The sequence below is a fragment of the Salvelinus sp. IW2-2015 genome, unplaced genomic scaffold (assembly GCF_002910315.2).
Source record: "Salvelinus sp. IW2-2015 unplaced genomic scaffold, ASM291031v2 Un_scaffold4472, whole genome shotgun sequence".
Taxonomy (NCBI): domain Eukaryota; kingdom Metazoa; phylum Chordata; class Actinopteri; order Salmoniformes; family Salmonidae; genus Salvelinus; species Salvelinus sp. IW2-2015.
Window position 1 is genome coordinate 75,153 of NW_019945742.1, and position 16,640 is coordinate 91,792.

The 16,640-nt window shown below is 48.0% G+C and overlaps 2 protein-coding genes across 2 annotated transcripts; both read left to right on the plus strand.

The window, feature by feature from the left end:
• Positions 1–622: 622 nt before the first annotated feature.
• LOC139026337 (fap1 adhesin-like) lies at positions 623–6,888 on the plus strand. Its single transcript, XM_070441660.1, has 4 exons — positions 623–1,010; positions 1,279–2,476; positions 2,896–5,922; positions 6,120–6,888. Exons 1-4 carry the CDS (start codon positions 623–625, stop codon positions 6,886–6,888), a joined length of 5,382 nt encoding a protein of 1,793 aa, XP_070297761.1.
• Positions 6,885–9,796, plus strand: LOC139026338 (TRIO and F-actin-binding protein-like; the record flags this gene model as incomplete). Its single annotated transcript, XM_070441661.1, has 2 exons — positions 6,885–8,427; positions 9,629–9,796. Coding segments are annotated over exons 1-2 (1,711 nt in total), but the record flags the coding sequence as incomplete, so codon positions are not given.
• Between the last annotated feature and the right edge of the window lie 6,844 nt (positions 9,797–16,640).

Consider the following 16,640-nt stretch of genomic DNA (forward strand, 5'->3'; position numbering starts at 1 on the left):
GTGGTCATATTTTCAGAACTCTGTTGAGGACGTAGTCACATGAGCACTGTTTATCTGAAAACGGTAGACTGAGAAGAAAGCCTCTTGTTCTATCTAAGCTTTGACACAATAACTCAGTACCTGTAGATAATGCACAATGTTACATCTGAGTTTTTATAGTCAAATAATCCAACTATGCGTTTTTGTTACATAACGAGTATGTATGAGCTCAGGTCAATGAGCCCGACAGGCCATAAATAGGCAAATAGAAGTTCAAAACTTTTAATGTTCAGGAGAACCTTAAGTTGATAAAAAGATCTACACAACATTAGGTGATAATATATGTATCATTATAGATTTATAATCAGCTATATGGAGCGGTCATTTTGACCGGAACAGAATGAATTAACATGATATGGACACAACAGGAGGGTTGTAATCCCATATAATTTTAGCTCATGATGTTTGTCTTGTTTAATATCCCAAAATGAAATAACAAACAGTGCATCAAACAACATCTAGGGAAATATCTTCAGACATGACAGTTAAGACATTAATCAATGGTCCAAAATGTGTATGACACGTGATTTAACTATGACATAACAATTGGAACTCTGGGTAACTGGACGAATGTTCTGGAACCATGAATGCCAAAAAGACAGTGTACTGTAGATTCAATGGTAACCCCATCGACAATTCCCAGACAATATCCCAGACAGTCTTCCCAGACAATCTCCCAGACAATCTCCCCGACAATCTCCCAGACAATCTCCCAGACAATCTCCCAGACATCCCCAGACAGTCTCCCAGACGTCTCCCAACAATCTCCCAGACAGTTCTCCCAGACAATCTCCCAGAAAGTTCCCCAGGCAGATCTCCCAACAAAATCCTCCAGACAATCTCCAAGACAATCTCTCAGACAACTCCCAGACAATCTCCCAGACAGTCTCCACAGACAATCTCCAGACCAGTCTCCCAGACAATCTCCCAGAAAGTTCCCAGGCAGATCTCCCAAACAAATCTCCCAGACAGTCTCACAGACAGTCTCACAGACAATCCCAGACAATCTCCCAGACAGTCTCACAGACAGTCTCACAGACAGTCTCCCAGACGATCTCCCAGACAGATCTCCCAGACAGATCTCCCAGACAGATCTCCAACAGTCTCCCAGACAGTCTCCCAGGCAGATCTCCCAAACAAATCTCCAGACAGTCTCCCAGACAGTCTCCCAGACAGTCTCCCAGACAGATCTCCCAGACGAGTCTCCCAGACAGATCTCCCAGACAGATCTCCCGACAGATCTCCCAGACAGATCTCCCAGACAGATCTCCCAGACAGATCTCCCAGACAGATCTCCCAGACAGTCTCATCCCCAGACAGTCTCCCAGGACAGATCTCCCAAACAAATCTCCCAGACAAGTCTCCCAGACAGTCTCCCAGACAGTCTCCAGACAGATCTCCCAGACCAGATCTCCCAGACAGATCTCCCAGAACAGATCTCCCAGCACAGATCTCCCAGACAGTCTCCCAGACAGTCCTCCCAGACAGATCTCCAGCAGATCTCCCAGACAGTCTCCCAGACAGTATTCTCCCAGACAGTCTCCCAGACAGATCCCAAAGTCCGCAGACGATCTCCAGACAGTCTCCATGACAGATCTCCAGACAGATCTCCCGGACAGATTCCGAAGATCCGCAGACAGTCCTCCCAGACATCTTCCCAGACAGTCTCCCACAGAGATCTCCCAGAGCAGATCTCCCAGACAGATCTCCCAGACAGATCTCCCAGCAGATCTCCCAGACAATCTCCCAGAGATCTCCCAGACAGTCTCCCAGACAGTCTCCCAGACAGATCTCCCAGACAGATCTCCAGAACGTCTCCCAGAACAGTCCTCACAGACGTCTCCCAGACAATCTCCCAACAGATCTCCCAGACAGATCTCCCAGACAGATCTCCCAGACAGCCCCAGACAGATCTCCCAGACAGATCTCCCAGACAGATCTCCCAGACAGTCTCCCAGACAGTCTCCCAGACAATCTCCCAGACCAATCTCCCAGCAATCTCCCAGACAAATCTCCAGACAGTCATCCCAACTCTCCAGCAAGTCTCAGACAGTCTCCCAGACAATCTCCAGACAGTCTCCCGAAAGACAGTACTCCCAGACAGTCTCCCCAGACAATCTCCCAGAAAGTCTCCCAGGCAGATCTCCCAAACAAACTCCCAGACAATCTCCCAGACAGTCCCAGACAGTCTCCCAGACAATCTCCAGACAATCTCTCAGACACTCTCCAGACAATCTCCCAGAGAGTCTCCCAGACAATCTCCCAGACAGTCTCCCAGACAATCTCTCCAAGAAGTCTCCCAGGCAGATCTCCAAACAAATCTCCACAGACAGTCTCCAAGACAGTCTCACAGACAGTCTCCCAGACAGATCTCCAGACAGATCTCCAGACAGATCTCCCAGACAGTCTCCAGGCAGACTCCCAAACAAATCTCCCAGTACGTCTCCCAGACAAGTCCTCCACGACAGTCTCCCTAGACAGTCTGCCCCAGACAGTCCTCCGCAGAACAGTCTCGCAGAGCAGTCTCGCAGCCAGACAGTCTCCCAGACAGTCTCCCAGACAGATCTCCCAGACAGATTCTCCCAGACAGATCTCCCAAGAGATCTCCAGACAGATCTCCCACAGTCTCCCAGACAGTCTCCAGACAATCTCCAGACAGATCTCCCAGACAGTCTCCCAGACAGATCCCCAGACAGTCTCCCAGACAGTCTCCAGACAGATCTCCCAGACAGATCTCCCAGACAGATCTCCCAGACAGTCTCCCAGACAGATCTCCCAGACAGTCTCCCAGACAGATCTCCCAGACAGTCTCCCAGACAGTTCTCTCCAGACAATCCCCAGAAGATCTCCCAACAGATCTCCCGAAAGATCTCCCAGACAGATCTCCCAGACAGTCTCCCAGACAGATCTCCCAGACGTTCAGACAGACTCCAGACAGTCTCCCAGACAGTCTCCCAGACAGATCTCCCAGAAGTCTCCCAGACAGATCTCCCAGACAGATCTCCCAGACAGATCTCCCAGACAGATCTCCCAGACAGTCCTCCAGACAGTCTCCCAGACAGATCTCCCAGAAGATCTCCCAGACGATCTCCAGACGTCTCCGCAGACAAGATACTCCCAGACAGTCTCCCAGACAGTCTCCAGACGTCTCCCAGACAGTCTCCCAGACAGATCTCCCAGACAGTTCCCCAGACAGATCTCCCAGACAGATCTCCCAGACAGATCTCCCAGACAAGTCTCCCAGACAGTCCTCCCAGACAATCTCCCAGACAGATCTCCCAGACAGATCTCCCAGACACGTCTCCCAGACAGATCTCCCAGATCACCAGACAGATCTCCCAGACAGTCTCCCAGACAGATCTCCAGACAGATCTCCCAGAAGATTCCGCAGACAGATCGCTCCCAGACAGTCTCCACCAGACAGATTCCCCAGACAGTCCTCCCAGACAGATCTCCCCAGACAGATCTCCCAGACAGATCATTCCCAGAACAGATCTCCCAGACAGATCTCCCAAGAACAGATCTCCCAGACAGATCTCCCAGACAGTCTCCCAGACAGATCTCGCCAGACAGTCTCCCAGCAGATCTCCCAGACAGATCTCACCAAGAACAGATCTCTCCAGACAGTCTCCCAGACAGATCTCCCAAGACAGATCTCCCAGACAGATCTCCCAGAACAGTCTCCAACAGACAGTCTCCCAGACAGATCTTCCCCAGAACAGACTCTCGCCAGACAGATCTCCAGACAGTCTCCAGACAGATCTCCCAGACAGATCTCCCAGACAGTCTCACCAGACACCCAGACAGATCTCCCAGACAGTCTCCCAGACAGGATCTTCCCAGACAGTCTCCCAGAACAGATCCTCCCAGACAGATCTCTCAGACAGATCTCCCAGACAGTCTCCCAGAAGTCTCCCAGAACATGATCTCCCAGACAGTCCTCCCAGACAAGATCTCCCAGACAGTCCTCAGACAGATCATCCAGACAAGATCTCCCAGACAGATCTCCCGATCAGAATCTCCCAGACAGTCTCACGAACAGTCTCCCAGACAGACAATCTCAACCAGACAGACTCCCAGAAAACAGATCTCCCAGAAAGATCTCCCAGATCAGATCTCCCAGACAGATCTCCCAGATCAGATCTCCCAGACAGATCTCCCAGACCAGCCGATCTCCCAGATCAGATCTCCCAGATCAGATCTCCCAGACAGATCTCCCAGACAGATCTCCCAGACAGATCTCCCAAGACAGATCTCCAGACAGATCTCCCAGACAGATCTCCCAGAACAGATCTCCCAGACAGATCTCCCAGACAGAGTCTCCCAGACAGATCCCTCCCAGACAGATCTTCCCAGACAGATCTCCAGCAAGAACAGAATTCTCCCAGACAGATCTCCCAACAGTCTCCCCAGACAGATCTTCCCAGACATCGTCCCAGACAGATGTTCCCCCAGAACAGATCACCCCAGACAGTCTCTTCCCAGACAATGCTTGCCCAGACAGTTCCAGACAGTCTCCCAGACAATCTCCCAGACAGTCTCCAGACAATCTCACCAGAAAAGTCTCCCAGGCAGATCTCCAAACAAATCTCCCAGACAATCTCCCAGACGTCTCCAGACAGTCTCCCAGACAGATCTCCCAGACAATTCCAAGATTCTCCAGACAATCTCCCAGACAGTCCCAGACAATCTCCCAGACAGTCTCCCAGAACACTCCCAGAAAGTCTCCCAGCAAGATCTCCCAAACAAAAATTCCCAGCATTCACAGACAGTCTCACAGACAGTCTCCAGACAGATCTCTCCAGACAGATCTCCCAGACAGATCTCCCAGACAGTCTCCCAGACAGTCTCCCAGCAGATCTCCCAAACAAGTCTCCCAGACAATCTCCCAGACAGTCTCCCAGACAGTCTCCCAGACAGATCTCCCAGACAGAGATCTCCCAGACAGAATCCTCCAGACAGATCTCCCAGACAGTCTCCCAAACAGATCTCCCAGACAGTCTCCCAGACAAGATCTCCCAGACAGATCGTCCAGACAGTCCCTCCCAGACAGATCTCCCAGACAGATCTCCAGACAGTCTCCCAGACAGATTCTCCCAGACAGATCTCCAGACAGATCTCCCAGACAGATCTCCCAGACAGATCTCCAGACAGATCTCCTCAGACAGTCTCCCAGATCAGATCTCCCAGACAGTCTCCCAGACAGATTCCTCCAGAAACAGTCCTCCGAAATCTCCCAGACTCTCCCAGACAGATCTCCCAGACGATCTCCCAGACAAGTCTCCCAGACAGTCTCAGCAGATCTCCCAGACAGATCCCAGACAGATCTCCCAGACGATCTCCAGACAGATCTCCCAGACAGATCTCCGCAGAACAGATCTCCCGACGTCTCCCAGACCAGATCTCCCAGACAGTTCTCCCAGACAGTCTCACAGACAGATCTCCCAGAGACACGTACTATCCCAGACAGATCTCCCAGACAAGTCTCCCAGACAGATCTCCAGACAGTCTCCCAGACATCCGTCTCCCAGACAGATCTCCCAGAGCATGTCTCCTCAGACAGACCCCAGACAGTCTCCCAGACAGTCCCAGAACAGATCTCCAGACAGTCTCCCAGACAGATCTCGCCCAGACAGATCTCCCAGACAGTCTCCAGACAATCTCCCAGACAGTCTCCCAGAAGATCTCCCAGACAGTCTCTTCCAGACAGATCCCCAGACAGTTCCCAGACAGTTCCAGACAGATCTCCCAGACAGTCATCCCAGACAGATCTCCCAGACAGATCTTCCAGACAGTCCCCAGAGACAGTCTCCCAGACGATCTCCCAGACAGTTCCCAGACAGATCTTCCCAGGACAGATCTCCCAGACAGATCTCCCGACAAGTCTCCCAGACAGTCCTAGACATCTCAGACAGTCTCCCAGACAGACTCCCAGACAGTCCTCTCAGACAGATCTCCCAGACAGATCTCCCAGCAGAGAACAGATTCCCAGACAGATCTCCCAGAGCCAGATCTCCCCAGACAGATCTCCCAGACTAGACATCCCAGACAGATCTCCCAGACAGATCTCCCCAGGACAGATCGTCCCAGACAGTCATCCGCAGACAGATCTCCCAGACAGTCTCTCGCAGATCCAGATCTCCCAGACAGATCTCCCAGCAGCAGATCTCCCAGACAGAGTCTCCGACAGATCTCCCAGACAGATCTCCCAGACAGTCTCCCAGACAGATCTCCCAGACAGATCTCCCAGACAGATGCTTCCAGACAGAATCCTCCAGAAACAGATCTCCAGAACAGTCTCCAGACGCCCCAGAATCTCCCAGACAGATCTCCCAGAACAGATCTCCCAGACAGTCTCCCAGACAGATCTCCAGACAGATCTCCAGACATATCGCAATCCCCAGACAGATCTCCCAGACAGATCTCACCAGTGACCAGATCTCCCAGACAGTCTCCCAGACATTCCCCCATGATCAGTCTCGCACCCCAGACAGAATCCCAAGACAGAGTCTTCCCAGACAGTCCTCCAGACGATCTCACCATAGACAGTCTCCCAGACAGATCTCCCAGACAGAGTCCCCAGACAGTCTCCCCAGACATCTCCCAGACAATCTCCCAGACAGTTCTCCCAGACAATCTCCAGAGACAGTCTCCGCAACTCAGAACATCTCCAGAGTCATCGATCTCCCAAACAAATCTCCAGACAATCTCCCAGACAGTCTCCAGACAGTCTCCCAGACAATCTCCCAGACAATCTCTCAGACAAGCTCCCCAGAACAATTCCCAGAACAGTCCTCGCCAGACATCTCCGCAGACAGTCTCCCAGACATCTCACATCCTCCGGCATGAAAGTCTCCCAGGCAGATCTCAAACAAATCTCCCAGGAACCAGTCTCACAGACGTCTCATCAGACAGTTCTCCCAGGACAGATCTCCCAGGACAGACTTCTCCGACGAGATCTCCCAGACAATCTCCCAGACAGTTCTCCAGGCAGATCTTCCCAAACAAATTTCTCCCAGACAATCTCCAGACGAGTCTCCCAGACAGTCTCACCGACAGATCTCCAGACAGATCTCCCAGACAGATCTCCCAGCAGATCTCCAGACAGTCTCCAGACAGATCTCCCAGAAGATCTCCCAGACAGATCTCCCAGACAGATCTCCCAGAGACAGTCCTCCCAGACAGATCTCCAGACAGATCTCCCAGACAGTCCCAGACAGATCTCCCCAGACAAATCTCCCAAGACAGATCTCCCAGACAGACCTCCCAGACAGATCTCCCAGAAGATTCCCAGACAGTCCCAGACGATCTCCCAGACAGTCTCCTCCCAGACAGATCCCCAGACAGTCTCCCAGACCAGATCTCCCAGACAGTCTCCCACGACTCAGACAATCTCCCAGACGATCCTCCCAGTACAGATCCTCCCAGACAGATTCCCAGAACAGATCCTGACAGACAGTCTCACCAGACAGATCTCCCAGACGATCCTCCAGACAGATCTCCAGACAGATCTCCGCAGACAGATCTTCGCCAGAAACAGTCCTCCCAGACAGATCTCCCAAAGTCTCCCAGACAGATTCGTCCCAGACAGTCTCCCAGAGCAGTCTCCCAGACAGGATCTCCGACAGTCTCCCAGAACAAGTCTCCCAGACAGTCTCCCAAACAGATCTCCCCAGAACACGTCTCATCAACAGATCTCCAGACAAGTCTTCCAGACAGATCTTCCCCAACAGATCCTCTTCCCAGACAAATCCCCAGTACATGATCGTCCCAAGACAGTTCTCCCCAGACAGGATTCTCCCAAGACAAGTCTCCCAGAAGATCCCACCAGACAGTTCCAGAAGATCTCCCAGACAGATACTCCCAGACAGATCTCTCCAGAACGAGTCTCCCAGACAGATCTCCCAGACAGATCTCCCATGACGTCTCCCAGAAAGATGCTCTCCAGTACAGATATGCGCGCAGAGCAGATCTCCCAAGACAGTCTCCCAGACAGATCTCCCAGACATGTTTCCCAGACAGAATCTCCCAGACAGATCATCACAGACAATCATCCCAGACACATCTCCAGATCAGATCTCACTCAACAGTCTCGACCAGACAAGATCTCCCAGACAGAACTCCCAGGAAGAAATCTCCCAGACAGAATCTCCCAGAACAGAATCTCCCAGACAGTCTCCCAAGACAACTCCGCAGACGATCTCCCAGACAGATCTCCCAGACAGTCCTCCCAGTACAAGATCTCCAGACAGACTCCCAGACAGATCTCCGCAGAAACAGATCTCCCAGACAGTCTCACCAGACAGTCTCAGCAGATCTCTCCAGACAGATCTCCCCAGACAGATCTCCCAGACAGATTCCCAGACAACACAGATCAACAGCGCATGGGTATATGTTCCAAAATACTTCGCGTTCATCCTTGTAAAGATCACATGTAGCGAAAAGGCCTATGGATTCTGGGTAAACAGCCAGTGTTGATTATCTCTTATCTTCTGGTAAACGGGACCAGTGTAGATATCTTCTTCCTCTTCTGATAAAGACCCATTGAAGATCACATCATCTCTTCTGGTAAATGGGGACCAGTGTAGATACCTCTTTCTCTTCTGGTAAACGACGCAGTGTAGATACCTCATCTCTTCTGATAAACGGACCAGTGTAGATCCGTCGTTCTCTTCTGGATAACGGACCAGTGTAGATACCTCATCTCCTTTCATGAATAAACGGACCAGTGTAGATAACCTCTTCTCCTTCTGGTAACGGACCAAGTGTAGATACTCCTCAATCTCTTCTGATAAACGGACCAGTGTAGATAACCCCTTCTGCTTCTGGTAAATGGACGCAGTGTAGATACCGTCATCTCTTCCTGATCAAAGGACCAAGTGTAGACTATCTCTCTCTTTCTGGTAAATTAAACAGTGTAGAAGAAAGTAATGTCTTTCCGCGGTTTATCGTATTAATTCGTAGAGGGCCAAACTCACATCTCCTGGGCTGTGTCCCAAAATGGCACCCTTAGTCTCTGTATAATACACTACTTTGCATAAGTGCGTAATAGGGCTATAATGCTCATTTTTAGGACGCTCGCCGTGGTCTCTGTTCTTTCAATGTTAAAGTAATTCAAGAATTGTTCCAGTCAGTTGCATTACAGTAAGCTTGTCGATGTGCTTGTCAGTGACACCCGCTGGTGGCCACCAACCTCAAAGCCAGCTGCCTATTTAAAGGGAAACCAAAATGAACCAACCATTACATAGATTTAATGTTCTGGTATCTCACACGTTCTCTGATAGTGAAATGTCCTGAGTTGCTGATAAAATGTGTGGGTATGTTGAGGGAAAAGAGAGAGATAAACAGAAGACACAATAGGACTCAGAGAAAAAACAGAAATGGGGAGATACTACATTAGACATAGATAATGGAAGGCAGCTGGAGAGAGAATAGAAGAACGAGAGTAAGAGGAAGAACAGATAGAAACTCATCTTCATCCATCCATGGTGCCATCCCATCTTCATCATCCACGGTGCCATCCATCCATCATCAAGTCCATGGTGCCATCTGTCTCCATTCATCCATTGTCCATCCCACCTTCCATCAGTCCACGGTGCATCCATCTTCATCAAGTCCATGGTGCCATCCACCTTGCTCAAGTCCACGGTGCCATCCGTCTTCATTCAGTCCACGGTGCCCATCCATCTTTCATCAGTCCATGGTGCCATCTACCTTCATCAGTCCACGGGTGCCACCATCATCATCATTCATCCAGGTGCATCCACTTCCATCATTCATGCTCCATGGTGCCATCCAGCCTTACATCAGTCATGGTGCCATCCATACTTCATACAGTCCATGGTGCCTTCCACCTCATCATCCCATGGTGCCATCCATTTTCATCAGTTCCATGGTACCCATTCACCTTGCATCCAGTCCACGGTGGCCATCCTCCTTCCAATCAAGTCCATGGTGCCATCCACCTTCATCAGCTCCATGGTGCCATCTACCTTCATCAGTCCACGTGTGCCATCTACTTCATCAGTCCATGGTGCCGATCCTATCTTCATTAGTCCATGGGCCATCTCGCACCTTTTATCAGTCCATGGTGCCATCCACCTTCAATCAGTCCCCATGGTGCCATCCCATCTTCATCAGTCGCATAGGTGTCCATCTACCTTCATACAGTCCACGGTGCCATCTACCTTCATCAGTCCATGGTGCCATCCACCTTCATCAAGTCCAGTGGCTGCCATCTATCTTTCATCAGTCCATAAGTGCCGATCTACCTTCATCAGCCCATGGTGGCCATCCATCTTTCATCAGTCCATGGTGCCCATCTACCTTCATCAGTCCATGGTGCCGATCCACCTTCATTCAGTCCATGGTGCCATCCTACGCGTTCATACAGCCATCGGTGCCATCCACCTTCAATCAGTCCATGGTGGCCATCCACCTTCAATCAGTCCATGTGCCATTCACTTCATCAGTCCATGGTGCATTCACCTTCCATCAGTCCATGGTGCCATCCCCTTCTCAGTCCAGTTGGTGCCCATCACACCTTCATAAGTTCATTGGTGCCCGTCCCTTCATTCAGTCCATGGTGCATCCACCTCGAATCAAGTCCACGGTGCCAAATCTAGCTCTTCAATCAGTCCATGGTGCCTATCTACCTTCATCAGTCACGGTGCCATCTACCTTCACAGTCCACGGTGCCATTCCAGCTTCATCAGTCCCATGGTGCGATCCATACTTCATGCCCCACCTGTCCCTTAACCAAAACCCTTACGCACTGCCTATAGCAGGCGAGACAAGCATCCCATCATACCAAGCATCTAATCCAATTCACAAATGGCTTACTACTGGGATTATTTTACTGCACTGCCCAGAGAAAGAAGGGCATGGGTGAATGGAGTGGGAGAGTTACAACAAGTGATAGGTGGACGTGGTAGAGGTTAACACAGTGATGGTGGAGTGGTGAGATGTTAACACAGTGATTGGTGGAAGTGGTAGAGTTACACAGTGGATGGTGGATGTGGTAATTAAACACAGTGGATGGTGGAATGGTAGAGTTAAACACAGTGATGGTGGAGTTGGTAGAGTACACAGTGAGTGGAGTGTAGAGTTAACACAGTGATGGTGTAGTGGTAGAGTTTAACACAGTGATGGTGGAGTGGTATGAGTTCACCACAGTGATGTGGAGTGGTAGACGTTAACCAGTGATGGTGTAGTGGTAGAGTTTAACACAGTGATGGTGGAAATGGTAGAGTTAACACAGTGATGGTGGAGTGGTAGACGTTAACACAGTGATGGTGGAGTGGTAGAGTCAACACACGTGATGGTGGAATGGTATAGTTCTTCTGTCTGTCTGTCTGTCTGTCTGTCTGTCTGTCTGTCTGTCTGTCTGTTGTTGTCTGTCTGTCTTTCCTGCTGTTGTCTGTCCTGGTCTGTCTGTCTGTCGTGTCTGTCTGTCTGTCTGTCTAACTTGTTCTCCCTCCCTTTCTGTGCCTTCCTGCTCCCTAGTACAGATGTGTGAGCAGCTCCAAAGCAGGTTCATCATGTAACTGTTCTGGATTCTCTTTAAACTGGTTCATCATGTAACTGTTCTGGATTCTCTTTAAACTGGTTCATCATGTAACTGTTCTAGATGCTCTTTAAACTGGTTCATCATGTAACTGCTCTGGATTCTCTTTAAACTGGTTCATCATGTAACTGTTCTGGACTTAAACTGGTTCATCATGTAATGTGTGTCTATATCTGTAGAGTTATCTATATGGAACCCAAAAGGGTTCTACACGGAACCAAAAATGGTTATCCTATGGGAACAGCGGACAAAAATCATTTTGGAACAAAATCATGGCTCCCTGTCTAAATAAAGAGACCTTGCGCTCGGTATTATTCCCTGTCTAAATATAGAGACCATTATCTCAGTATGGTTACCTTTCTAAATAAAGGTAACATTACATGTTAATAACACATAACTAGGGTTTGTTCATTCTAATGGCAAGAGTTAAACGATTCACAGGCCGGTCTCTCTGAGTGGATCCCTACCCCCTGTCCTCAAGGTTGCAGCCAGAGCCATTTGTTGCACATTAGATATAATGACACTTAGATGAAGGATAATAGTGATTTATTGTAGAAAGTGAACACATATTCCTCCGTATCTCAGAGGGTGATTTATGACACGATAGAGATGTAGACCGTTTTCATCTGATTTGACGTCATACAAAGTAGTCAATCAACACAGTCCCATCCGTCACGTCGCATCCCGGTGGGGTGAAAGTCTCATCCCGGTGGGGTGAAAGGCAGGAGGGCCTACAGCAGCACCTAGATCTTCTGCACAGATTCTGTCAGACCTGGTCCCTGACAGTAAATCTCAGTAAGACAAAAATAATGGTGTTCCAAAAAAGATCCAGTTCCCAGGAACACAAATACAAATTCCATCTAGACACCGTTGCCCTGGAGCACACAAAAAACGATACATACCTCGGCCTAAACATCAGCACCACAGGTAACTTCCACAAAGCTGTGAACGATCTGAGAGACAAGGCAAGAAGGGCGTTCTATGCCATCAAAAGGAACATAAAATTCAACATACCAACTAGGATCTGGCTAAAAATACTGGAATCAGTTATAGAACCCATTGCCCTTTATGGTTGTGAGGTCTGGGGTCCTGCTCACCAACCAAGAATTCACAAAATGGGAAAAACATGAAGTTGATACTCTGCATGCAGAATTCTGCAAAAATATCCTTAGTGTACAACGTAAAACACCAAATAATGCAAAAAGAGCAGAATTAGGCCGATACCCGCTAATTATCAAAATCCAGAAAAGCTGTTAAATTCAACAACCACCTAAAAGGAAGCGAATCCCAAACCTTCCATAACAAAGCCAACACCTACAGAGAGATGGACCTGGAGTAGAGTCCACTAAGCAAGCTGGTCCTGGGGCTCTGTTCACAAACACAAACAGACTGCAACGTGTACGGTGGGAGTCGGGAAGCAAGTTCAGAGAGCAACTTTTAATAATAAATAACACAAGGTACAGAAGAAGAAACAGGAGTAGAATACAGACATGAATCAATAACACCTCGGGAAAGAACCAAAGGGAGTGACATACAGTTGAAGTCAGAAGTTTACATACACCTTAGCCAAATACATTTAAACTCCGTTTTTCACAATTCCTGACATTTAATCCAAGTAACAATTCCCTGTCTTAGGTCAGTTAGGATCACCACTTTATTTTAAGAATGTGAAATGTCAGAATAATAGTAGAGAGAACGATTTATTTCATATGTTATTTCTTTCATCACATTCCCAGTGGGTCAGAAGCTTACAAACACTCAATTAGTATTTGGTAGCATTGCCTTTAAATTGTTAAATTTGGGTCAAACGTTTCGGGTAGCCTTCCAGAAGCTTCCCACAATAAGTTGGGTGAATTTTGGCCCATTCCTCCTGACAGAGCTGGTGTAACTGTCACGTTCCTGACCTGTTTTCTGTTAGTTTTGTATGTGTTAGTTGGTCAGGACGTGAGTTTGGGTGGGCAGTCTATGTTTTCTGTTTCTATGTTGGTTTAAAGGGTGACCTGATATGGCTCTCAATTAGAGGCAGGTGGTTTTCATTTCCTCTGATTGAGAGCCATATTAAGGTAGGTGTTTTCACACTGTTTGTTTGTGGGTGGTTGTCTCCTGTGTCAGTGTCTGTATGTTACGCCACACGGGACTGTTGTCGGTTTTGTTTGTTCGTTCGTTTTATGTAGTCAGTTTTCCTGTTATTGCGTTCTTCGTGTTTCATGTAAGTTCGTCGTCCAGGTCTGTCTACATCGTTTATTTGTTTTGTTAATTATTCAAGTATAGTTCGTTTTTTTCGTCTTGTGTAAATAAATTATGTCATCACACAACGCTGCATTTTGGTTCAATCCCTGCTGTAACGGAGGAAAGCTGAGTCAGGTTTGTAGGGCTCTGTCACGTTCCTGACCTGTTTTCTGTTGTTTTGTATGTGTTAGTCGGTCAGGGCGTGAGTGTGGGTGGGCATTTCTATGTTATGTGTTTCTATGTTGGGTTTAATGTGCCTGATATGGTTCTCAATTAGAGGCAGGTGTTTGACGTTCCTCTGATTGAGAACCATATTTAAGGTAGGCTGTTCTCACTGTTTGTTTGTGGGTGATTGTCTTCTGTGTCTGTGCACCACACGGGGCTGTTTTCGGTTTGTTCGTTTTATGTAGTCTATTCCTGTTCGTGAGTTCTTTCGTGTCTTTATGTAAGTTCCATGTTCAGGTTTCGTCTACGTCGTTTTCTTATTTTGTAAGTTATTCAAGTGTTCTTCGTGTTTCGTCTTTAATTTAATAAATTCATTATGTCCTCATACCTCGCTGCATATTGGTCCTCCGATCCTTCTCTCCTCGTCTGAGGAGGAGGAAGATTTAGAGAATCTTTACAGGCTCCTTGCTTGGACACGCTTTTTTAGTTCTGCACACATTTGTTGTTTTTAAGCCATTTTGCCATCAATTTTCTATGGGTTTGAGGTCAGGGCATTGTGATGGCCATTCCAATACCTTGACTTTGTTGTCCTTAAGCCATTTTGCCACAACTTTGGAAGTATGCTTGGGGTCATTGTCCATTTGGAAGACCCATTTGCGACCAAGCTTTAACTTCCTGACTGATGTCTTGAGATGTTGCTTCAATATATCCACATAATTTTTAGTCCACATGATGCCTTCTATTTTGTGAAATGCCCCAGTCCCTCTTGCAGCAAAGCACCCCCACAAGATGATGCTGCCACCCCCGTGCTTCACGGTTGGAATGGTGTTCTTCGGCTTGCAAGCCCCCCCTTTTTCCTCCAAACATAACGATGGTCATTATGACCAAACAGTTCTATTTTTGTTTCAAAGTACGATCTTTGTCCCCATTTGCAGTTGCTGTCACGGTCGTAGAAAAGGTTGGCGCAGCGTGATTTGAGTTCCACATCTTTATGACGGTGAAACTTCAAACAAAAACAATAAACCAACAACGAAAACGTGAAAGTGGTGCACAAAACAATATCCCACAAAGCACAGGTGGGAAAAAGGCTACCTAAATATGATCTCCATGTATAGGCAACGATTACCAGCTGCCTCTAATTGGGAACCATACAACTCACCAACATAGAAATACAATGACAAGAACACCCACCTAGTCACGCTCTGACCTAAACACCATAGAGAACCAAGGGGGTGACAGTTGCAAACCGTAGTCTGGCTTTTTTATGGCGGTTTTGGAGCAGCGGCTTCATCCTTGCTGAACGGCCTTTCAGGCTATGTCGATATAGGACTCATTTTACTGTGGATATAGATACTTTTGTACCTGTTTCCTCCAGCATCTTCACAGGGTCCTTTGATCTTTAACGTTCATCTCTAGAAGACAGAACGCGTCTCCTTCCTGAGCGGTATGACGGCTGCATGGCCCCATATTGTTTATACTTGCGTACTATTGTTTGTACAGATGAACGTGGTACCTTCAGGCATTTGGAAATTGCTCCCAAGGATGAACCTGTGGAGGTCTACAATTTTTATTCTGAGGTCTTGGCTGATTTCTTTTGATTTTCCCATGATGTCAAGCAAAGAGACACTGAGTTTGAAGGTAGACCTTGAAATACATCCACAGGTACACCTCCAATTGACTCAAATTATGTCAATTAACCTATCAGAAGCTTTTAAAGCCATGACATCATTTTCTGGATTTTTCCATGCTGTTTAAAGGCATACTTAAATTAGTGTATGTACACTTCTGACCCACTGGAATTGTGATACAGTGAATTATAAGTGAAATAATCTGTCTGTAAACAATTGTAGAAAAAATTACTTGTGTCATGCACAAAATAGATATCCTAACCGATTTGCCAAAACTATAGTTTGTTAACAAGAAATTTGTGGAGTGGTTGAATTTTTTTTTTTAATGACTCCAACCTAAGTGTATGTAAACTTCCGTCTTCAACTGTATATAGGGAAGGTAATCAGGCAGGTTACGGAGTCCAGGTGTGGCCGACGACATGCAGGTACGCGTAACTATGGTGACAGATGTGAGTAATAATGAGCAGCCTGACGACCTCAAGCGCAGGAGAGCAGGTATATGTAAAACAGACCCCACAGAGCCCCAGGACAGAAACACAATTAGACACAACCAAATCATGAGAAAACAAAAAGATAATTACTTGACACATTGGAAAGAATTAACAAAAAAACAGAGCAAACTAGAATGCTATTTGGCCCTAAACAGAGAGTACACAGTGGCAGAACACCTGACCACTGTGACTGACCCAAACGTAAGGAAAGCATTGACTATGTACAGACTCAGTGAGCATAGCCTTGCTATTGAGAAAGGCCGTCGAAGGCAGACATGGCTCTCAAGAGAAGACAGGCTATGTGCACACTGTCCACAAAATGAGGTGGAAACTGAGCTGCACTTCCTATCCTCCTGTCAAATGTATGACCATATTATGACCATACTTCCTCCCCACACTCACCCTCCTTCCCCCCACACTCACCCTCCTTCCCTCCACACTCACCCTCCTTCCCACACACACTCACCCTCTTCCGCACACACACTCACCCTCCTTCCCACCACACTACGCCTCCTTCCCCAC

Bases quoted from the DNA above. Each gene is read 5' to 3' on its own strand.
- LOC139026337 (XM_070441660.1), top strand. From the start codon at position 623: ATGAATGCCAAAAAGACAGTGTACTGTAGATTCAATGGTAACCCCATC. The intron at 1,011-1,278 runs GTCTCACAGACA...ATCTCCCGACAG, and splicing joins CCAAACAAATCTCCCAGACA to ATCTCCCAGACAGATCTCCC. The intron at 2,477-2,895 runs GTACGTCTCCCA...ATCTCCCAACAG, and splicing joins ACTCCCAAACAAATCTCCCA to ATCTCCCGAAAGATCTCCCA.